Source organism: Aotus nancymaae, unplaced genomic scaffold (genome assembly GCF_030222135.1).
Source record: "Aotus nancymaae isolate 86718 unplaced genomic scaffold, 86718_ANA_hifiasm-v0.15.2.pri h1tg000057l, whole genome shotgun sequence".
In the NCBI taxonomy this organism is placed as follows: Eukaryota; Metazoa; Chordata; class Mammalia; order Primates; family Aotidae; genus Aotus; species Aotus nancymaae.
This window is the reverse complement of record NW_026988471.1, coordinates 59444152-59467517: the sequence shown is the minus strand read 5'-3', so window position 1 is coordinate 59467517 and position 23366 is coordinate 59444152. Positions and strand designations below refer to the sequence as shown.

Below are 23366 nucleotides of genomic sequence, written 5' to 3'. Positions count from 1 at the left end.
ACTGCAACCTCTGACTTCCAGGTTCAAGCAATTCTCCTGCCGCAGCCTCCTGAGTAGCTAGGACTACAGGTGCCTGCCACCATGCCCAGCTAATTTTTTTTATTTTTAGTAGAGACATGGTTTCACCATGTTAGCCAGGATGGTCTTGATCTCCTGACCTCAGGTGATTCACCCACCTCAGTCCCCCAAAGTGCTGGGATTACAGGCATGAGCCACTGTGCCTGGCCTTTATGTGCTTTTTATAATCAGGAAAAGGATACAAATAGGAAGTAATTTTAGAATTTGTGGGAAGGGGTAGGCACTCAGGTATGCAGTATGTTGTTTCATGTGCTTTAATATTTGTATCAAGTATTTTAAAAAAAGTTTTAAAAAGCAAACTGACAGGTCTTGCTTGCCTCAGGTATTGACGTAGGACTCTACTCCCATTTCATTGTTTAGAGATTGCTCCTTACTCTTGAATTCCTGGCTTGCCATTTTGATTCCCTAATTTACTTCCTTAATAGTAATGTTTTCAAGTGTTCTGCTTGTGAATGAATCTGAGAGTTACTGGCTAAAATTCAGAAGCTTGAAATGTATCTTAAAGGCTAACAGGAATGCAGAAGTAGCACAAAGTGGGGCACTGAAAAGCAAGCAATCCTTGCCAAAGATGATAAGATCAAGAGGTAAGAAGGAGAGAAGAAGCTGCTCCGAGGCTTGGTCTGAGGAAGCATCAGTGGGAGCAGGGAGCCACACGATAATTAGACTCAGATATTGCAAGAGGAGTCTGAGAACTTCTCTGCCAAACTCAAGGCCCATGCAGATGCCTAGGACATAGACAACATACGTCCAGGACAAAAAAAAAAAAAAAAAAAAAAAGGTCTGGCATGGTGGCTTATGCCTGTAATTTTAGCACTTTGGGAGGCTGAGGCGGGAGGATCCCTTGAGCTCAGGAGTTTGAAACCACCCTGAACAACATAGTGAGAACTTCTCTCTCTCTCTCTCTCTCTCTCTCTCTCTCTCTCTCTCTCTCTCTCTCTCTCTCTCTCACACACACACACACACACACACACACACACATGAGCTATTGAAGATCAAAACAGCTTATAGACTTTGCTTCCAGCTATTCATGGAAAAATTGATCAATCTTCTGCAAGTAATACATATCAAACAAGAATGCATTTATGTATATTTACCATAATCAGCTGGGGCTAAGTAAACCGGAGTGTGAGATATAAAGTCAGACATTCTTATGGATTTCTACTTTGTCATAGTTACATGGCTGTGTCAAGTCATATCCTTTCTGGAGCCTTACTATTTGTAAAATGAGTATGATAAAAAAATCAACCCTACCACCTTCACAGGGCTATAGTGAGTAAGAGTACTGTGAACTAGTGAAGAGCATGGGCTCTGGAATTAGGTAGATATGAACTCGTCTTTTTTTTTTTTTTTTGAGATGGAGTTTCACTCTTGTTGCCCAGGCTGGAGTGCAATGATGCAATCTTGGCTCATTGCAATCTCCGTCTCCTAGGTTCAAGTGATTCTCCTGTCTGGCTAATTTTGTTTTGTATTTTTAGTAGAGACAGAGTTTCACCATGTTGGTCAGGCTGGTCTCAAACTCCTGACCTCAAGTGAGTGATCCATCCACCTCGGCCTCCCAAAATGCTGGAATTACAGGTGTGAGACATTGTGTTCAGCTGGGCTCAAGTCTTAATTGTGATACTTACTTGAATATATTGGGTAAGTCTTAATGTCTTTAAACCTCAATATCTTCATTTGTAAAATGGAATTAATGATGGTCCCTCAGGAGTGACTAGAGTATGCTGAAATTTTTGTACAATGTGGATATGTGACAATTAATATTTGCTATTAATATGTAAGTCAGAAATGAGTCAATGTATATATAGAAGTACTTTGAAAATTGTAGAGTTATATAGATATTAATGATGATAATCTTTACCACAAGTCTTATTTTGGTTCTTTACTGATTCTCTCTATTGTTTACAAAGTCCTTAAAGCACCCTCAAGGAACTCTGATGATATGCAGGATGGGTGATCTCAGTTGGACTGAACAAACCATTGAGAGATGAACTGCCTTTGATAGAGTCTACTTGATGCTGATTACACAGCTGATTATGTATGCTGACTACATAAAGGCCTTAAGAGGGACTAGTGCTCTTAGGGCATCCCAGTGCCTTTTAGGACTATACACCTTAAGTGTCCCAACAAATGGGATCCTTTGACAGAGAGTGGTAGAAAGAGCAAAGAACAAAGAACACATGAGAACCAACATACCAGTTTTGTTCTTTTTTATATTTGCGTAGGTTAATTCTAGACAGGGCAACCATAAGTATTAGTTAGGTTTCGTCAGAAAAACAGAACCAGTAGGATCTATCATCTATCTATCTATCTATTGTCTATCTATCAATCATCTCTATCTCTATATCTGTACCTTGGCTCTCGGGTCTTCAAACTCAGAATGGGGCTTACACCACTGGCCCCTGGTTCTCAGGCTTCGGAGCTTGGACTGGAACTACACCACCAACTTTTTTGGGTCTCCAGCTTGCAGACTGCAGATCATGGGACCGCTCAGCCTCCATACTCAAGTGAGCCAGTCCTTCATATAAAACCTCTATCTGGCCAGATGCAGTGGTTCATGCCCGTAATTCCGGCACTTTGTGAAGCTGAGGTGGGTGGATCCCTTGAGGTCAGGAGTTTGAGACCAGTCTGGCCAACATGGTGAAACCCCGTCTCTATTAAAAATACAAAAATTAGCCAGACATGGTGGTGGGCACCTGCAATCCCAGCTACTCAGGAGGCTGAGGCAGGAGAATCACTTGAACCTGGGAGGTAAAGGATGCAGTGAGGCAAGATTGCTCCATTGCACTCCAGCCTGGGCAACAGAGCAAAACTTTGTCTCAAAAACCAAAACCAAACCAAAACAAAACAAAACAAAAAAAAAACAACACACATCTGAGCCCAGAGTTGGAGAGGCTTGCTGAAGAAGAATCCAGGGCAAGGTGAAGTGGTTGCAGGCTAGCTAATGCCTTCCACGTCAAAGAGATGAGCCAACAGATATACAATATTGTGTGTGAACTACAAAAGTGCCTGCTTCCACCTTGTCCGCATCAAAATTAAAATGGCTCTGTTTCACTTCTGCCTCTGAAACCTAATGTAGAAGTATCTCTTGAGGCCCACCTTAACTGGAAACAAATTGGGAAAAAAATTCTGGGAAATGTAGCTCAGGCTAGTCAAGTTGACGCATTACAGAGGCATTATATATATATCGTTTTTGTCTCTTACACAAATGCTACCATACTGTATACATTCTTTTGTACCTTGTTTACAGGTCCTACCAAATTCTTTTTTTTTTTTTTTTTTTTTTCCTGAGATGGAGTTTTGCTTTTGTTGCCCAGGCCTGGAGTAAAGTGGCTCAGCTCACTGTAATCTCAGCTCACTGCAGCCTCCATCTCTTTAAGCAACTCTCCTGCCTCAGCCTCCTGAGGAGCTGGGATTACAGGCATGCACCACTCCCAGCTAATTTTGTATTTTTAATAGAGACAGGGTTTTTACATGTTGGTCAGGCTGGTCTTGAACTCCTGACCTCAGGTCATCCACCCACCTCGGCCTCTGAAAGTGCTGGGATTACAGGTGTGAGCCACTGCACCCGGCCCAAATTCCTATATACAGATCTATGCCCTTTTTTGGGGGTGGTGGTGGTACAGTATTCCATTGTGTTTGGTTGTTCCAATCCTTTGCTATTTCAAACAGTGCTGCAATGAATAGGCTTGTGCACAGGTCATTTTGCATATCTGTATGATAAGTCCATAGAAGTTCAATTTCTCAGACAAATTGTTTCTCCATTTAAAATACTTATCTACTTCTTCGGGAGAACCACTTGGTTGGTTGCTGTCTGAGTGGCGCCCCCTCATCATCGCTGCTGCCATGCCTGGAGGTCTGCCTCTCGGGGACGTGGCTCCCAACTTCGAGGCCAATACCACCGTCAGCCCCATCCATTTCCATGACTTTCTGGGAGGCTCATGGGGCATTCTCTTCTCCCACCCTCGGGACTTTACCCCAGTGTGCACCACAGAGCTTGGCAGAGCTGCAAAGTTGGCACCAGAATTTGCCAAGAGGAATGTTAAGTTGATTGCCCTTTCAATAGACAGTGTCGAGGACCATCTTGCCTGGAGCAAGGATATCAATGCTTACAACGGTGAAGAGCCCACAGAAAAATTACCTTTTCCCATCATTGATGATAGGAATCGGGACCTTGCCATCCTGTTGGGCATGCTGGATGCAGCAGAGAAGGATGAAAAGGGCATGCCTGTGACAGCTCGTGTGGTGTTTGTTTTTGGTCCTGATAAGAAGCTGAAGCTGTCTATCCTCTACCCTGCTACCACTGGCAGGAACTTTGATGAGATTCTCAGGGTAGTCATCTCTCTCCAGCTGACAGCAGAAAAGAGGGTTGCCACCCCAGTTGATTGGAAGGATGGGGATAGTGTGATGGTCCTTCCAACCATCCCTGAAGAAGAAGCCAAAAAACTTTTCCCAAAAGGAGTCTTCACCAAAGAGCTCCCATCTGGCAAGAAATACCTCCGCTACGCAGCCCAGCCTTAAGACTCTTGGAGAAGTTGGTGCTGTGAGCCAGAGGATGTCAGCTGCCAATCACGTTTTCCTGCAGCACTTCCATAAAAACATCCTGGTGTCATCACAGCCAGGGTTTTTAGGTTGCTATTCTATTGGCTTATTAAATGAAAATGGCACTAAAAGTTTCTTGGGATTCTTTACTCTCTGCCTTCACCAGCACTCAATTCTGTTAATACCTCAGCACTCTCTCTTGGTTATCTTTGAAATATGTTCTGTATTTAAAACTCAGATCTTGTTGGATCTCTGTGGGGCTTGTGATCAATGAGGTCATATTGGTTGATGGTTGAGAAAGCTTGCTTCACTCAATCAGAGAATGACTACCAATTTTTTTTAACTGCCCCTATCACATCCTCTTGTTTGTTTCCCATTTTGAAGAGCGGCAGAACTTGAGGTTCAACTTCCTCTGTAAATATCCAAGTATGAAACCCAGATGCTCTTTAGTATTCTGTGTTTTGATCACAGCTGGGTGAAAAAAGCTTTTTAATTCTGTACCTTTCCAGCAGATAACTTAAGAGCAGGGGAAGAGACCTTTAAATATTTTCCTCTAAAAGAAATTGTGATCAGTTTCTATCAAAATGGGGAGACTGCAGAAAAGCCTTCCCTTGGCTTCCAAGGAGGTGTAGCAGGTGTGAGCAATACCAGTGCCATGTGCCTTTCACACAGGGTTTGCATGTATCAGTCTGCTTTCTGATGATGTGTACGTGAAAAAGTATACCATGTGAAGAGAAGAGAGAATGACTGAAATGTTTTATTATAGAACTCTTCTTGCAGTGGGTTGCTATTTTCTGGATTTTACTTTTTAGGGAGCAACAAATAAAATCCTTCGTTAAAACTGGAAAAAAATACTTATCTATTGTCTAATTGTTCTTTATAGAGATTATATCAGTTTCCTCTCCTATTAAGTAAAATATAACAGTGCCTGGTTTCCCATACTTTTGTACCACAGTATATGACTAAATCTGTTTATCTTTGTACATTTTATTGGTAAAAATATATATTTCAGCATGGCAATGTGATTGTAATTTGCATTTTTCTTATGAATGGGTTTGATCTGTAGGGGACATTTCTGGATAGGGAAAGGAAAGGCAAGAATAAGTTTAGAAATTTCAATTTGAGTGAGATTCAATGTCCTTTAAAAAAGTTATCTTTAAAATACTAGCCCCTGTTCTTTCAAAACATGCTAGATATTAAAGAATTTCTCAGTAGTAACAAATGATAATACTCATGAGAAACAGTACAATTTTACTATACAGCTCTGTTACTATTATTATTGAGATGGAGTCTGGCTCTGTCACCCAGGCTGGAGTGCAATGGCACCATCTCAGCTTACTGCAACCTCCACCTCCCAGGTTCAAGTGATTCTCCTGTCTCAGCCTCCTGAGTAGCTGGGATTACAGGCATATGCCATCATACCCGGTTAATTTTTAAATTTTTTGTAGCAATGTGGTTTTGCCATGTTGGCCAGACCGATATTGAACTCTTGACCTCAAATGATCCACCTGCCTCAGCCTCCCAAAGTGCTGGGATTACAGGCGTGAGCCACCGTGCCCAGCATTACAGCTCTATTATTTTAGTGGAAAGCAAAGAGTAGAGTTCAAACTAAAGTGGCTAAATCTGCTTTTATTCCAGTTTACAGTAGAAATATACTATATATATTTGGATTGAATGAGAAAAATCTTGTATAAATATCTGGTTTACTGCAATTAAATATTTTTAGAACAATTTTGGATTGCATTAGTCTGAAAAACAAGGCATAGATACTAGAAAAAAATTTCTAGACTATCTCTGGATAATCATTAATAACAAAATATGAAATCTATCTCCATCCCAGGTGTCCTGTGTAGATCAAAGTTATCTAACACAAGTTTGGGGTTAAGTATCATAATCTGTTATTGTTAGAGATGGCCAGATTCTCTCATGCTTTTAGTTCTTTTATTCTTAGAAAAAGATTTACAATTTGAATGGAAAGTAATTGATAATCAAAATATGTCATTAGGTATAGCTGGCAAAATTAATGGTTCAGTTTATAACTGAGGTATCTGCATATGACTTGTATATTTTATTGTTTCCTAGTTGAAGATTATTTGATTTAGCAGAAATTTTTTAACATTTCAACTTTCATTCTCTAAACTCTGTCTTCTTCCTAGAACTCTGTTCTATTCCATGAGAACAAAACAGCTCCCTCTTGGGAAAGTTCTTTTCAAAAGTAAGTGCATATCCTGGCCACATAGTTGGTGTTTATCTTGGTGTTACATCTGTTAAAGACATTCAGGCCTGGTGCAGTGGCTCAGGCCTGTAATCCTAGCACTTTGGGAGGCCGATGCAGGTGGAATGCCCGAGCTCAGGAGTTTGCGACCAGCCTGGGCAACATGGCGAAACCCTGTCTCTACTAAAAATACAAAAAATTAGCTGGGCATGGTGATGCATTTCTGTAATCCCAGCTACTCAGGAGGCTGAGGCCTGAGAATCGCTTGAACCTGGGAGGCTGTTAAGGTTGCAGTGAGCCGAGATCATGCCACTGCTCTCCAGCTTGGGCAACAGAGCAAGACTCTGTCTCAAAAACAAAAACAAAAAAAAACCAAAAAAGACATTCAGAGATACTGTTAATGGATCTGTGTGAAGTTGATAAGTCCTCTGGTAAGTATAAGAGATCAGAGATAAGTTCACCTGAATGGAAGGCACACATGAATACTTAGCCATTATACATACCTATCTGTTTTGCCTGTGAAATCAAAATTCCTTTTGACTGTGGTTAAGTGGGTATATTAGTCTGTTCTTGCATTGCTATAAGAAACTACCTGAGACTGGGTAATCTGTGAAGAAAAGAGGTTGAATTGGCTCAGTTTCACACGGCTTGGGGAGGCCTCAGGAAACTTACAATGATGACAGAAGGCAAAGGGGAAGCAGGCACATCTTCACATGGCAGAACAGGAGAGAGTGTGAATGAAGGGGGAAGTGCTACACACTTTTAAACAACCAGATCTAGTGACAACTCACTATCATGAGAACAGCAAGGGGGAAATCCACCCCTGTGATCTAATCATCTTCCATTAGGCCCCTCCTCCAACACTGAGGATTACAATTGAGATTTGGGTGGGGACACAGAGGCAAACCATATCAATGACTTCCGCATCCTAACACTGAGCTACCTCTTGTTAGGAGAGTCAAGAATTGCGAAGGCTTGAGATTTTATTCTACTTTCAAGATAACAAGATAGTCTGCCACTGTTTCCTGGATGTCGGAGGAAGACATGAATCTCCTGGGCCCAAAACAAAGAACTTTATACTCATGGTAAGTAGGCTGCATAATCTTCATGTTTCCACCTGTTCCTCCTGCCCCCAAGTTCCACAGTGATAATGTGAATGCAGGCCCAGTGAATGTTGTGCACACAGTGGGTTTGTGGCACAGCTGAGGAACCATGAGCTTAGGAAACCCACAGTCTTACAAGGGGGTTGCTTGCAAAGCTGCCCAAACTTTGCCCTGGAGAGCAACATTATCTCTATTATCCTGGACAGCAAACAAATCTGCCCTCCATCCTGGAGGAAGACACTATCTTCTAAGGCTATTCACTTGAGCGGATAATCCAGAGTAAATAAAATCTATCATAGATGTGCAGAAACACCAGGGACTCATGGAGTCTGCCAACAAGACATAGGAATACTTGCCTGACCTGTTGCAGATACCAATTCCTATTCCCTCTTCTGCATTGTGTTTTCTATGGTTCTCCATCCTAAATATCATCTTCTGCTAGTGGGTAATTCCAACGTAGGTAAATAATTGATTGGAAGTACTGGATTATGAGCACAGTATACAGAGAACTGTACTAATTCTCTGCATATGTCTCAGAATTATCAGAATAGAATAAAGGAGGCCAGGCATAGTGGCTCACGCCTATAATCCCAGCACTTTGGGAGGCCGAGGCGGGTGGATCACCTGAGGTTAGGAGTTCGGGACTAGCCTGGCCAACATGGTGAAACCCCATTTCTACCAAAAATACAAAAATTAGCTGGGTGTAGTGGTGCATGTTTGTAATCCCAGCTACTTGGGAGGCTGAGGCAGGAGAATCACTTGAACCTGGGAGGTGGAGGTTGCAGTGAGCAGAGATGTTGACACTCCACTCCAGACTGGGTGACAGAGTGAGATTCTGTCTCAAAGAATAAATGAGAGAGCCCTGACTTTCTAACTTGACTTCTCAGGGAAGCTTCAAATGTCCATACATCTTGGATTTTTAAGTGATATCCAAGTAGGTGAGACAAAGATTCTCTGGGATCTAATAGGGCAATGAAGGCAGATATTTTAATGAAGGTGAGAAATTGTGGGCTTGGACACAGGTGGCACTTTCTGATAGTCATTGATGAGCTTAAGAATCTCAAAGAGATTCAGGAAGTTTAAAAGACCTTGTAGAAAAAATGGGTTTTCGGGGACAGAATTATGGTGTCCATAAGAAAACACATCACATACACCAACCCCCTGAAATAGCTAACCTTGGCCTAAGGATGCAAAACAGACTTTCTTGGAATTCTCAGTAAATCCCTAAGGTAATAGGGTACGCTGAACACAGTGAATATTTAAAGAAAGGATCTCTTTGGAGCTTCTGCCAATAAAATATTCTCTAAGTCAAGGAGTAATCTCACCTCTCAGCTTCTTAATAATCAAAGTGCTGGTCAGGGTAGCAGGCTTTGGGCATCCTCAGTGTTAGGAAAAGACTGACCAGTCCTCGTGTATCCTGTAGGAAAAGTGCTCTTTTCTCATGCTTTAAAAAATTAATTTCCCCCAGTCTTGATCAGGGGACTATAATTTTTAAAAATTCTACACTTCACTTTAGAACTACTTACTCTGCCAGTCTAGATGAAAATGGTGACTGTCTTCTACTGACGAATGGAAGGCTTCTTACAGCTGTGTTAAGAACAGGAAAGGATTTGTCTGTTTCTTTGTTCTTTTGCAACAAATTAGAAAGAAATTGTTAACAATAACATGTAAAAATATTAGAGAAAATGTTGAAAGGAGAAAATAGCCACTCATAATCATACGCTATGCCTGAGCATAGCAATTACTCTTTTTGTTTTTGAATGTTGCCTGTTGGTCGTTACTTAAATATGTACATATTTTGGGCATAGTTGCAAGAGATATTTTTGGCAAGTATCAAGTCAATTTATGTATATTTCATGCTAGGTCTTTAAGAAATGGTTTTTTTTTTCTTTCTTTCTTTTTTTTTTTTTTTTTTTTTTGAGACAGGGTATCACTCTTGTTGCCCAGGCTGGAGTGCAAAGGCACGATCTTGGCTCATGGCAACCTCTGCCTCCCAGGTTCAAGTGATCCCCTTGCCTCAGCCTCCCAAGTAGTTGGGATTACAGGCATGTCCCACCACGTCTAGCTAATTTTGTATTTTTAGTAGAGATGGGGTTTCTCCATGTTGGTGAGGCTGGTCTCGAACTCCCAACCTCAGGTGATCCACCCACCTCGGCCTCCCAAAGTGCTGAGATGACAGGCATGAGCCACCACACCCGGCGTTTTTTTCTTTTAAAAGTCATCATATGCTGCTAATGTGTTTTAAAAGCCATGGCTTAATTTATCTTAACTATCATCTTACTTCATTAGAGGGAATACATTTTCTTCTGGTCATAGACACTTAGACCAATTGCTTTTTGGGGTCATTCCTAGTATTGATAGAGAAACACCATTATCATCCCCTCTTTATCTAGTGTGACATATAAACATGCATTCAGGTAACCAAAAAGTCATAACCATCTATTAAAGTATAGGTTAAACAGAAAAGGGGCTAAAATAATAGCCCATTTTCTGCTGCTTGAGACTGTGATCTTATCTGTCGTAACATAATGTTTGCCCATGAACATTATCAAAAGGTATCAAAACACTTCTCAAAAGTGTTGATAGCTGGGGAGCCTGTGCTTGGTTAAATCTTCTGGACCTTAGCTGATACCCCTCTATGGGAGTAATCAGTGAAAGCTTCAGACTGTCATATTACTTGTGGCTTTTCATTTTCATCTTTATTTATTTATTTATTTTGAGATAGAGTCTCCCTCTGTCAGCCATGTTGGAGTATAGTAGCTGGGACTGCAGGTGTGTGCCACTACACCTGGATAATTTTTGTATTTTTTTGTAGAGATGGGGTTTTGCCATGTTGCTCAGGCTGGTCTTGAACTCCTGGACTCAAGCAATCTGCCCCGTTGCAAAGTGGGGTTATAGTCGTGAGCCACTGAGCCCAGCCACACTTGTGGTTTTTTAATCTATAAGGTTAAAAAAGGCATAAAGGGCCAGGCATCATGGCTCATGCCTGTAATCCCAGTACTTTGGGAGGCTAAGGCAGGCAGATCACTTGAGATCAGGAGTTCCAGACCAGCCTACTGTACATGGTGAAACACCGTCTCTACCAAAAATACAAAAATTAGCTGGGCGTGGTGGTGCACACCTGTAATTCCAGCTACTCAGGAGGCTGAGGCAGGAGAATCACTTGAACCTGAGAGGCAGAGGCTGCAGTGAGCTGAGATTGTGCCACTGTACTCAAGCTTGGGCAACAGAGTGAGACCCTAACACAAATAAAATAAGCATAAGGGTAAGCAATGATAGATGCAGTCGAGAGGAGTTATAGGGAAGTCTTCACTTGTTGGTGGTCCATTTTACCTACCCAAGACCCTTGGCAATGACTCGAGTCTCTGGCTCAGGAGAGGTCTGAAAACATCACCTAGGCAAATGCATTGTTGGATGGGAAGGCTATCATGGCAGATTGCCATTTCCATTTGTGTTCACCCAAAACTTGTTTTCTCATTTCCCTGGGCACACAGCTGGTCAAGATTTGCCAGATTTCTTTTCTTTTTTAGACGAAGTCTTGCTTCGTTGCCCAGGCTGGAGTGCAGTGGTGCAATCTTGGCTCAGCCTCCCAAGTAGCTCAGATTATAGGTACCCGCTACCACGCCCACCTGCTTTTTGTATTTTTAGTAGAGATGGGGTTTGGCCATGGTCTCAAACTCCTGACCTTGGGTGATCTGCCCACCTTGGCCTTCCAGAATGCTGGGATTACAGGCATGAGCCACCGTGCCCAGATAAGTTTTGTATTTTTTTTTAGCAGAGATGGGATTTCACCACGTTGCCCAGGCTGGTCTTGAACTCCTGACCTCAAGTGATCTGCCCGCCTTGGCATCTCAAATTGCTGGGATTACAGGTGTGAGCCACCACACCTGGCTGAGATTTGCCAGCTTTCTTTGCAGCCAGATCCTTTTGTGTCTGGCTTATTTCACTTAGCATAATTGTTAAGTTTATCCCTATTGTAGCATGTAGCAGAATTTCTTTCCTGTTTATGATGCAATAATATAGCCATGTGACTGAGTTCTGGCCAATGGGATTGAACTCACGTGATGTGTGCCTCTTCCAGGCCCGGACCATAATAACCTTTTACAGAGGAGCCTCCATGTTCTTCCTCTTTCCTGCTTGATGCAGAAGGGCATGACATCCTTAGAAGCTCCGACTTTCCTAGAAGGGGAAGCCATAAGATGGAAGCCTGTCAGGACAGAGTCATCCTCTGATTAGGAACACCTATTTTGCACTTTAGCAAGCATTAGATTTCTATTATGTTACGCAAATAAGACTTTAGGGTTGTATCCATAATAGCTGCTAATGTTACCCTAATTAATCTAAGTATAAAATGAAAGTTATTTGATTTGTATAATCACACACACACACAGACATTGTTTTTGTTCCTCTGTAAACCTATGACGGTGGCAGAGAGGATACTAGCTAAAAATATTTTGAAGTTAAAACACAGCTGGGGACGGAGATGCTACTCAGAGAAGAAAAGTATCTGTAAGATAACAAGAAGCAGCACAAAGTAATGCTTAAGCAAGAGGGAAGTGGGGTCAGACTGTCTGGGTTTGAATCCTGGCTCTGCCACTTGTAATCTGCAACCTTGTACAGTTGAACTTTTTTTGCTTCCATTTCCTCATCTATAAAATGGAAATAATAACAATAATATGTATCTTATAAGAATCTTGTAAGAGTCAAATGAGGTAATATGTGTTAAATGCTTACAGCAGTGCCTGACAAAGGAAGCACTCCATAAATGTTAATTAATTATTATTACCAAGTAAAAACCTTGTGTCAAGCAGGGACGGACCCAGAGTCTAGAGGAGGTGGGGGTGTGGTGGGGGAGTGTGGGGAGGAGAAGCTGTTGCTTCTCCTGGCTAGCACCACTTCTCATCAATGTGATTCCCAACTAGGCAGGTTAAATCTTGTGGCAAGACACCTACCTCCAAACGGAAGAGCACCTTAAGCTTCTGGAAAGAATATCGCTCCTTCCTGATCATCTGCCATAGGCATCTCCTGCCTCCTGTGGGTGCTCCTGCCTTGGTCAGCACTAAATGGAAGGTTGCACATATTTCCTCCTCTTCCTCTCCAGATCCCTCTGTTCTCCATGTCTTCAAGATGGAGAAACAAAGCAGATATTTAGGGAGCCACAGACCTCTGTCATTATTTATTTATTTGAGATGGTGTTTCACTCTTGTTGCCCAGGCTGGAGTGCAACAGCACAATCTTGGCTCACTGCGACCCCTACCTCCCAGATTCAAGTGGTTCTCCTGCCTCAGCCACCTGAGTAGCTGGGATTACAGGCACCTGCCAGTAATTTTTTTTGTATGTTTAGTAGAGACAGGGTTTTACCATGTTGGTCAGTCTGGTCTTGGACTCCTGATGTCAAGTGATCCACCTGCCTGGACCTCCCAAAATGCTTACAGGCATGAGCCACTGTACCTAGCCTGTCATTGTTTATTATTGGTTTTACCTCTAGTTAGCCTCAGGTAACATGAACTGCCTTCAAGACATCTTCAGTAGTAAGCTAGAATACTATTTAAAGTCAGTAACATATGGAATCTTTATACAAAATATAGGATTGAGAGAGCCAGAGTAACAATTTGTTAGGTAGAAAATAGGCATAAGGATTTAAAAATTTGTATTTTTTATTGTCATAATACATAACAAACGTTTACTACTGTAACCATTTTGAGTGTATGTTATACACATTCACCGTGTTGTGCAGCCACCAGCACTGTCTGTTCCAGAACGTGTTCATCGTTACAAACAGAAACTCCATACCCATTCAGCAGTTCCCCATTCCTCCTTTCTCCCAGCCCCCGGTCACCTCTAGTCTACTTTCTGTCTCTATGTACTTGCCTATACTTGGTGCCTCGTATAATTGGAATAATGCGGTATTTGTCCTTTTGGGTCTGGCTTATTTCACTTAGCATAATTGTTTCTAAAATTTATCTCTATTGTAGCATGTAGCAGAATTTCTTTCCTGTTTATGGTTAAATAATATTCCATCATAGGTATATACCACATTTTGTTTATCCATTCATCTACATGGGGTGTTTCCACCTTTTGGCTATTGTGAATAATGCTGCAATGAATATTGGTGAATAAGTACTTGTTTGAGTCCCTGCTTTCCAATCCTAAGTATATTCCCCAGGGATATATAAGTATATCATTATATATACTTATATATAATACTATCATTATATATATTTATATATCCCTGGGGAATATACTTAGGATTGGAAATGCTGATAATTCGTGTTTTTATTTTTTTGAGATGGAGTCTGACTCTGTGGCCCAGGCTGGAGTGCAGTGGCGCGATCTCCGCTCACTGCAACCTCCGCCTCCCAAGTTCAAGCGATTCCCCTGCCTCAGTCTTTTGAGTAGCTGGGATTACAAATGCGCGCCACTATGTCTGGCTAATTTTTGTATTTTTAGTAGAGACAAGGTTTCACCATATTGGCCAGGCTGGGCTTGAACTCTTGACCTCAAGTGATCCTCCTGTCTTGGCCTCCCAAAGTGTTGGGATTACAGGTGTGAGCCACCACACCTGGCTGGTTCATGTTTTTAAATAGGGGTTTGTACATGTGTCTCACTGACAGGAACTGTGTCACATAGTGTGTCCTTACTGCAAGGGAATGTGGTGGGGATAAGAAAATGAGGTTTTAATTTTTTTCCCCAGTCTTTTTTTTCCCTTTGAGACGAAGTCTTGCTCTGCTGCTCAGGCTGGAGTGCAATGGCATGGTCTCTGTCCACTGCAACCTCTGCCTCCCGGGTTCAAGTGATTCTCCTGCCTCAGTGTCCAAATAGCTGAGACTACGGGCATGTGCCAGCACACCCAGCTAATTATTGTATTTTTAGTAGAGATGGGGTTTCACTATGTTTGCCAGGCTGGTCTCAAACTCCTGACCTTGTGATCACCTGCCTCGGCCTCCCAAAGTGCTGGGATTACAGGAGTGAGCCACCGCACCTGGCCTCTCCAGTCTTTATAGTAGATAAAGGCAAGATAATATGGGCTGGGGAAAGGTGGTGAGTGAGTCCATCTACAGTACCTGCCACAACTGACATCCTAGAGGATGAATTTAGAACTAAGATTCTATACTCCCCAGCAGGGAATATGAATGGGCATTGCTTCCTAATAGTACCTATGTTGTTGGTATTCTATAAATTCAAATTCAATGCCGTCCTTTTTTCCTGGATCTAATTTTGCATGATTTTATGACTTAAGGGAACGCTTCATCTAGTTTCAGTGGGAATTTAGATAAATCTGCTTTTGATAGGTAATTACGCATGGTTTGGTTTATATAAAATAAGCTTTCCAACAGAAGGGGGGCACTCAACTGTAGATGAAGATAATTAAATGATAATTAAAATGGGGGTGGTTTAGCAATAATGCAAATGGGGAAGGGGCAAGATGGCATACTGTAAAGGAAACCATTTCTGTTGGAATACTCAGAATTAAATATATCCAGTTCTGTTTAAAGATTACTATTCAAAAATGATTGTTCAATTACTCTAGTATTTGCTGTCTAACTTACCCAAAGACATTTATTTATCACCATAAGCTTGGGAATAGGATCTAGCCATTGCATCTCTAGACTCCAGAAATTCAGAAAGAAGATTCAGCCTTTTCTTTGATATAATTTTTTTTTCAGAGACAAGAGTTTCTCTCTGTTGCCCAAGCTGGAGAGTGTAATGGTGAGATATCGGCTCACTGCACCTCTGCCTCCCGGGTTCAAGTGACTCTCCTGCCCAGCCTCCCGAGTAGTTGGCACCCGCCACCATGCCTGGCTGTTTTGTACTTTTAGTAGATGGGGTTTCACCATGTTGGCCAGGTTGATCTCAAACTCCTGACCTCACATGATTTGCCTGCCTTGGCCACCCAAAGTGCTAGGATTAAAGGTGTGAGCCACAGCACTCAGCCTGATATAAATTTTAAATGCTCCATTACTTTTTATTTGTTTGAGATGGAGTCTTGCTTTGTTGCCTGGGCTGGAGTGCAATGGCATGATCTTGGCTCACTGCAACCTCTGCCTTCCAGGTTCAAGCAATTCTCCTGCCTCAGCCTCCCAAGTAGTTGGGATTACAGGCTCCCACCACCGCGCCCGGCTATTTTTTTTTTTGTATTTTTAGTAGAGACGGGGTTTCACCATGTTGGTCAGGCTGGTATTGAACTCCTGACCTTGTGATCTGCCCGCCTCAGCCTCCTAAAGTGCTGGGATTACAGGCATAAGCCACCATGTCTGGCCTAAATGCTCCATTATTAAGAAGAAAATCACCAAGGTAACAGGCTTATCAGTAATAGATTCAAGAATGGAATGAAGGATGGAAAGAGCAAAGCATGCATTAGGAATTTTGTATGTGTCTGTCACCTATATAGCCAAAGAAAGAGAAGGATGAGGGTATTAGCTAGGATACAGTCTCAGATGAAGGTAACAGAGCCCCAAAGTAACAGTGTGCTGAACAAGATGGAAGCTCATTTCTGTCCTGTGAAGCTGGCCCAGGGCAGGTATAGTGGCTCTGTCCACAAGATCATGCAGAGACCTTGACCTCTTCTTCCCTGTTTCTTTGCCATTCCAAGCAGAAGGGTAAAAGCAAGGGAAACCCATCCCTTACTTTAAAGGGTATGACCAGAAATCACACCCCACTGTGCTCAGGATTTAGACTTATGGCCATACCTAGCTACAAGTGAGTCTGATTTTTATTTTGGATACCCATGTGTCCAGCTAAGAATTAGGGGTACTATTATTTAAAAAGAAGAGAATAAATTTTGAGATGCTGTTGTAGGCTGTTTGTGTTGCTATAACAAAGTATCTGAGACTGGGTAATTTAAAAAGAACAGAAAATTATTTCTCACAGTTCTCACAGCTGGGAAGTTTAAGATCAAGGTACCAGCAGGTTTGGTTGTCTGGTGAAGGCTGCTCTTTGATTCCAAGATGGCACCTTATTGCTGTATGCCATGGAGGGGAGGAATGCTGCGTGAGGCTTCCTTTATAAAGGCCTTAACCCTATTCATGAAGAAGATGCTCTCATGGCCTACCCACCTCTTAAAGGCCCCACCTATTAATACTATCAATTGGCCATTGTATTAGTCCATTCTCACACTGCTATAAAGAACTACCTGAGCCCGGGTAATGTATAAAGAAAAGAGGTTTAATTGGCTTACAGTACTGCAGACTGTACAGTAAGCATGGCTGGGGAGACCTCAGGAAACTTACAATCATAGTGGAAGGGCAAAGGGAAGCAAGCACGTCTTCAGATGGCAACAGGAGAGAGAGAGCAAAGGGGGGCGTGTGATACACTTTTAAACAACCAGGTCTCGTGGGAACGCACTCATAATCATGAGAACAGCAAGGGGGAAATCCACCCCCCGATTCAATTACCTCCCACCAGGTTCTCCCCAACATGGGGAATTACAATTTGACATGAGATTTGAGTGGGGACACAGAATCAAACCATGTCGGCCATTACATTTCAACAGCTACATCTTGGAGGGGACACAGTCAAACTATAGCAGATACAGTGAACCATCTTGCCACAATAAAACTGTTGCTATTATAGAAAACAGAACAATTATTTTAAAGCAAATTTGGAAAACTCGAAGCCAGGGGGCTCTCAGGTTTGTGGAGAAACAAATCTTTCTCATCCTCTTGCCGTGTTAATAACCCATGACTCCTTATGAGTTTTGGTGCTTTTAAGTGGACACTCAGAGCCAGCTGTTGCCAGTTATTGCTCCGCATTAGCCCCTTGCCAAGCAAGCCAGGCCCTGGGGAATTCTGCTACCACAGGAGACACTCAGAGAACAGTGCTCCCTCTCTGACTGTGTGAGGTATTGCAGACTGGATTAATTCTCTACGACTGCCCGTTATTTCCTGTGAAGAGGATGGTGGTCACACCCTTCTGCCTGTAAACTTTATCTGCAACCACTTCTCTTTCTAATCTGATGCACAAAAAATTGAAAAGAAGTGAGTAGAAAAACTAGGACACAACCATGGTAGTGTGGGAGGCACCACAGAGAGAGGAGTCAATAGGAGTCGATAGGAGAGAGAAAGTTTCTACGAGGCCTCTGGGTGGCCCATGGAGAGAGAGGTGGATGTTAGGGAGAAAGAGAACCAAGAGGCTGGGTGCAGTGGCTCACACCTGCAATCCCAGCACTTTGGGAGGCTGAGGTGGGTGGATCACGAGGTCAGGAGTTCGAGACCAGCCTGACCAACATGGTGAAATCCCGTTTCTACTAAAAGTAAAACAATTAGCTGGCCTTGGTGGCACGCGCCTATAATCCCAGCTACTCAGGAGGCTGAGGTAGGAGAATCACTTGAACCCGGGAGGCTGAGATCATGCCACTGCACTCCAGCCTGGGTGACAGAGCGAGACTCTGTTTCTCAAAAAAAAAAAAAAAAAAAAAGAACCAAGAGAGGGGAAGAAAATGGATAATGAGGGTGGGTGTGGTGGCTCATGTCTGTAATCTCAGTACTTTGGGAGGCTGAGGCAGGTGGATCACCCGAGGTTAGGAGTTTGAGGCCAGCCTGGTGAAACCCCATCTCTACTAAAAATATAAAATTAGCCAGGCGTGATGGTGCATGCCTGTAATCCCAGCTACTCAGGAGGCTGGGACAGGAGTATTGCTTGAACCTGGGAGTAGGAGGTTACAGTGAGCTGAGATTCCACCACTGCACTCCAGCCTGGGAGACAGCAAGACCCGTCTTAAAAAGGAGAGAAAATGGATAATGAGCATGAGCAAAGGAAATAGATTTTCTTCCTAATGAAAGTGAGGTAGGTCTGGGGAAGCTCTCAATCTCGCATATCAGAGGTTGAGGCAGGCATACATCTGAGGTGGCAGAGGCTACTAACCTAACATAAAGTGGACCCACAGAAAGATCGTAAGTGAGGTAATGCTAGGGAATTACAGCAAGACCAAGTTTGTCACAGTGTGGAGGAAATCCAGTGGAAACCCCCCAAATGTTCAGTCTCTTGACATGCTCCAGCATTCTTCCCACTGGGACCCCTGTGCACCAATCTCCACTAAGTTACCCACTTTCCTGTGATCCCCTTGTCTCCCTACTTCCCACCTTGATCAGTTTGGATTCCATGGTTCATCCCTGACATCATCCCCTGACATGACACTCAATTCACTTGCCTCTCTTTCCACCCACACTTCCCTGGCAAAACCCCAACTCTGATGAACTTAGCACCTCTCATCCTCCATTCCCTGCCTGCACCTGAGCAGCTGGCTAGGCCTGGAGAAAAGCCCACAAAGGATGGTGAATGTTAGGAGCCCACAGCCTCGCCCAGTTGTCCAGCTTATTGCCAAGGTCAAGTTGCTCTCCCTCTTTGAAATGACTACATTATAGCTTTTCCTCTGCCATCAGACTTTGAATATCACCTCTCTCCTTCTCACTTTTAGCTGTTGGTCTGGCTCCTTTTGGGGTTTTTCTTGGAATTTTTATCTTCTTTTATTTTTTTGAGACAGAGTCTCGGTCAGGCGCGTTGGCTCACACTTGTAATCCCAGTACTTTGGGAGGCCCAGGTGAGTGGATCACTTGAGGTCAGGAGTTCAAGACAGAGTCTTGCTCTGTTGCTGAGGCTGGAGGGCAATGGCACAATCTCGGCTCACTGCAACCTCCGTCTCCCGGGTTCAAGCAAGTCTCTACCTTAGCCTCCTGAGTAGCTGGGGTTATAAACATGCGCCACCACGCCCAGATAATTTTTGTATTTTCAGTAGAGACAGGGTTTTGCCATGTTTGCCAGGCTTGTCTTAAACTTCGAATGTACCTTCATTGGTAGCTGCCTATGCTCTGCCTTCTGGAGAGTTGCAATGAATGTCCCATCCTTGCTCCTATCACTGGCACCGTGTATTCCCTGGTCCACCCCTTCTTGCCTGCTCAAGGACTTGCTCCTGCAGTCATCCCCTTTCTCTGTGTCACTGTCTGCCCCCCTCTTTCCCAACTGGGTTATTCCCATCAGTGTACAAACGTGGTAATACTTCCCAGTTAAGAAAATACCTCCCCGGCCCAGCATGGTGGCTCATGCCTGTAATCCCAGCCCTTTGGGAGGCCAAGATGGGAAAATCACTTGAGGCCAGGAGTTTGAGACCAGCTTGAACAACATAGTGAGACTCTGTCTCTACAAAAATAATTTAAAAAAATAGCTATGTGTGGTGATGCTCACTTGAGGCTGCAGTGAGGTATGGTTGTGCCACTATACTCCAGCCTAAAAAAGAAAAGGAAAAAAGGAAAGAAGAAATAAAAAGAAGGAAAGAGAAATAAAGGAAGTGCCTTTCTGATCCCATATCCCCCTCCAGCAATGGCTCCATTTCTCAGCTTCTCTGAACAGCAACGCTCTAAGCAATCCTGAAATACCATATTGGGTGGGACTTTCCCTGTGGTCCTGGAACTGATCATGAGCGTCAAAGATGTAGACAAAGAAGTGTATTAAGAGATGGTTTAATTGTCTCTGTTTCCCCAGCTGTCACTTCACTCTTCCTATTAATCCTTAGTTTATATTAAGAAAAAAAAAAAGAGGGGGTCACACCAGCTGTCAGCCTAGTGGGGAGAGTTGTGCCCTTCATTCTCCTCCCATAAAGCAAGTGAGGGGTCCCAGAGACCCACTTGTGACTGTAAGTGGAGGAGACGATATCCTTTCTCCAGCTGGACGTCTGTCTCCTTCTGGCCCTCTGAGTAGGGGACATGGAAGCTGGGGGGTGGCCAGGCAGAGGAGAGGCTGCAGCAGGCAGCTTGTCCTCCCTGTTGGGAGTGTTAAGTTTTTGTGGTTCAAGGAAACCCAAGGAAAGGTTTTGAGTCCACTGATTAGAACTGTCGGGGATGAAGTGGGAGGAGAAGCTGAGAGGGTGGAAGAGGTCTGAGCCAAGGTCAGATATCCCACTTCAGGAAACTGGCAGTGGGAGTTGAAAAGAACGGACTCCTTCGGGCCCTCACTCCAACTCCAAAAGCTGGTTGGCTTGTGGGAGTGGGTGGGGATGAGATTAAAATTATTGACAAGATTAGCACTTAAAATGGAAGAGAGTTAATAATCAAAAAGTCACCAGAAAGTTAAGAAATCTGCTCAATATTTCATTAAGTAACAGGAAAATGAAATTCAACTGGAAAGTGATTGAAAGCAACAATTGAAGAAAATTAAAGCTGTTTCCCGTCTATACCTCACCAAGTCCAGACTTCTGAATAGACCTGGTGCATCTTGTCTTTTCTCTCTCATCTCTTATTTTCTTTCTTTTTATTTTTCAAACATTAACCTTTATTTTATCAAGGCTCTACATGTATTGTTTTAAAAAGTCATGTAGTTATAAATATAAAAATTAAAATCGAACAGATTTACAAGGCTTAGAATAAAAAGGATTATCCAACTTCTTCCCCACCAAAGCAACTTCTTTCTATTTTAAAACTATTTCTTTAGGTTTTCTTTATCTTAATTTTTTTTCCCCAAATAACATATGTACTGCTACTTCTTGATTTTTTTGGTTTTATATAGTATCTATTGACTTCCTGTTGTGGTAAATGAGGAATTGGTCTTTCACCCTCTGTTTCTTCTTACCATTCTCCTAATCCATCTTTCCTTCTTCCCTTCCTCCCTTCCTTCCTCCCTCCTTCCCCCCTTCCCCCTTCCCTCCCTCCCTCCTTTTTTTTCCTCTCTCTCTCCCACCTTCCCCTCCCCTTTCCTTTCCTTACTTTCCTTTCATTTTTGATGGAGTCTCACTCTATTGGCCAGGCTGGAATGCAGTGCTGCGATCTCCACTCACTGCAACCTCCACTTCCTGGGTTCAAGCTATTCTCCTGCCTCAGCATCCCAAGTAGCTGGGATAACAGGTGCACACCACCACGCCCAGCTAATTTTTTTTTTTTTTTTTGTATTTTTAGTAGAGATGGGGTTTCACCATGTTGGCCAGGCTGATCTTGAACTCCTGACCTCAAGTGATCTGCCCACCTCAGCTTCTCAAAGTGCTGGGATCACACGCGTGAGCCACCACGCCTGGCCCAGGTTCTAGTCTTTTGATTGGGTGATGGAGGGGCAGTCACCCAGCTGTGTGGGGGTGAGGAGAGGATCTAGGAGTCTTTTTCTTCCTATGAAGATTTTCACTCATTCCTGCTTTCACCTCCTTCTAGCAACCCCACCTTCCCAAGTACTTGGTACCTTCAACTCCTGAAACTTCCTGAGGTTCTTGGCATGAATTAGACCACTTCTTGCTCCTCTAGACTACAGATCCTCAACTTTCAATTTTCTTCAGGCTTCTGAGTCACTTAGTGTTCATCCATCTACTTTCTTTTCTTTTCTTTTTTTTTTTGAGACAGAGTTTTGCTCTGTCACCCAGGCTGGAGTGCAATGGCACAGTCTTGGCTCACTGCAACCTCCGCCTCCTGGGTTCAAGTGATTCTCTTGCCTCAGCCTCCCGAGTAGCTGGGACTACAGGCATGCACCACCACGCCTGGCTAATTTTTGTATTTTTAGTAGAGATGGGGTTTCTCCATGTTGGCCAGTCTTGGCTTGAATTCCTGACCTCAGGTGATCTACTCATCTTGGCCTCCCAAAGTTCTGGGATTACAGGCATGAGCCACCACACCCGGCCTCATCCATCTACTTTCTAGATTCCAAAATTGTATTGACATCTCTCATATGCTCCTTCCCCTGCTCTTGTTTTTTCTGTTCCATAGGTTTATGTATTTTAAACACTTAGTTGTCATTTTAGTGAAAATTCAAGAGGAAACAGAAATAAATGTAGCTGGAGAACCACCCCATCATCTCGACCATGGCTGGTCTTCACTGGACACCATGAACCACAGTGTGCAAACCGTTTTCACTCCTGCCAACACTGGCCACCCCCCACTATGAGATGCTCAAGGAGGAGCATGAGGGGGCTGTGCTAGGGGCGCCCTGCAACTTTGTTCCCCTGATATCCACTGTGATCTACATCCACAGGGAGACCACTGTGTCCAATCATGTTGTCTGGTCCCTGTTCAACACCCTCTTCATGAATGGGTGCTGCCTGGGCTTCATAGCATTCACCTACTCCATGAAGTCTAGGGATTGAAAGATGGTTGGTGACCTGACCAGGGCCCAGGCCTATGCCTCCACCACCAAGTGCCTGAATGTCTGCGCCCTCATCTTGGGCATCAATATGACCATGGCACTCAGCATCCTTTTCACCAGTAGTTCTATGATAATATTCCAAACAATTTCTCAGATAACAAAGGATCTCTAAGACCCACAGTAGCACCCAAGTACTCGCCTTCCACTGCTGGCCCTGCACCCTGGGCCTGAGTCCTGTCTATGCCCTTTATTCTTACACACTTTTCTACAATGACATTCAATAAAGTGCACGTGTTCCTGGAAAAAAGAAAGAAAAAAAGAAATGCAGCTGTTCAGTCCTCCATATTCAGCCCAGAGGCTTTTATTTTCTCAACCCACTT

General features: G+C 43.3%; 1 protein-coding gene across 1 annotated transcript; it reads left to right on the top strand.

The window, feature by feature from the left end:
* The first annotated feature begins 3921 nt into the window (after nt 1-3921).
* Nucleotides 3922-4774, top strand: LOC110568711 (peroxiredoxin-6-like). Its single transcript, XM_064364285.1, has one exon. The coding sequence runs from the start codon at nt 3922-3924 to the stop codon at nt 4594-4596; it is 675 nt and encodes a 224-aa protein (XP_064220355.1). The 3' UTR covers nt 4597-4774.
* The last annotated feature ends 18592 nt before the right edge of the window (nt 4775-23366 follow it).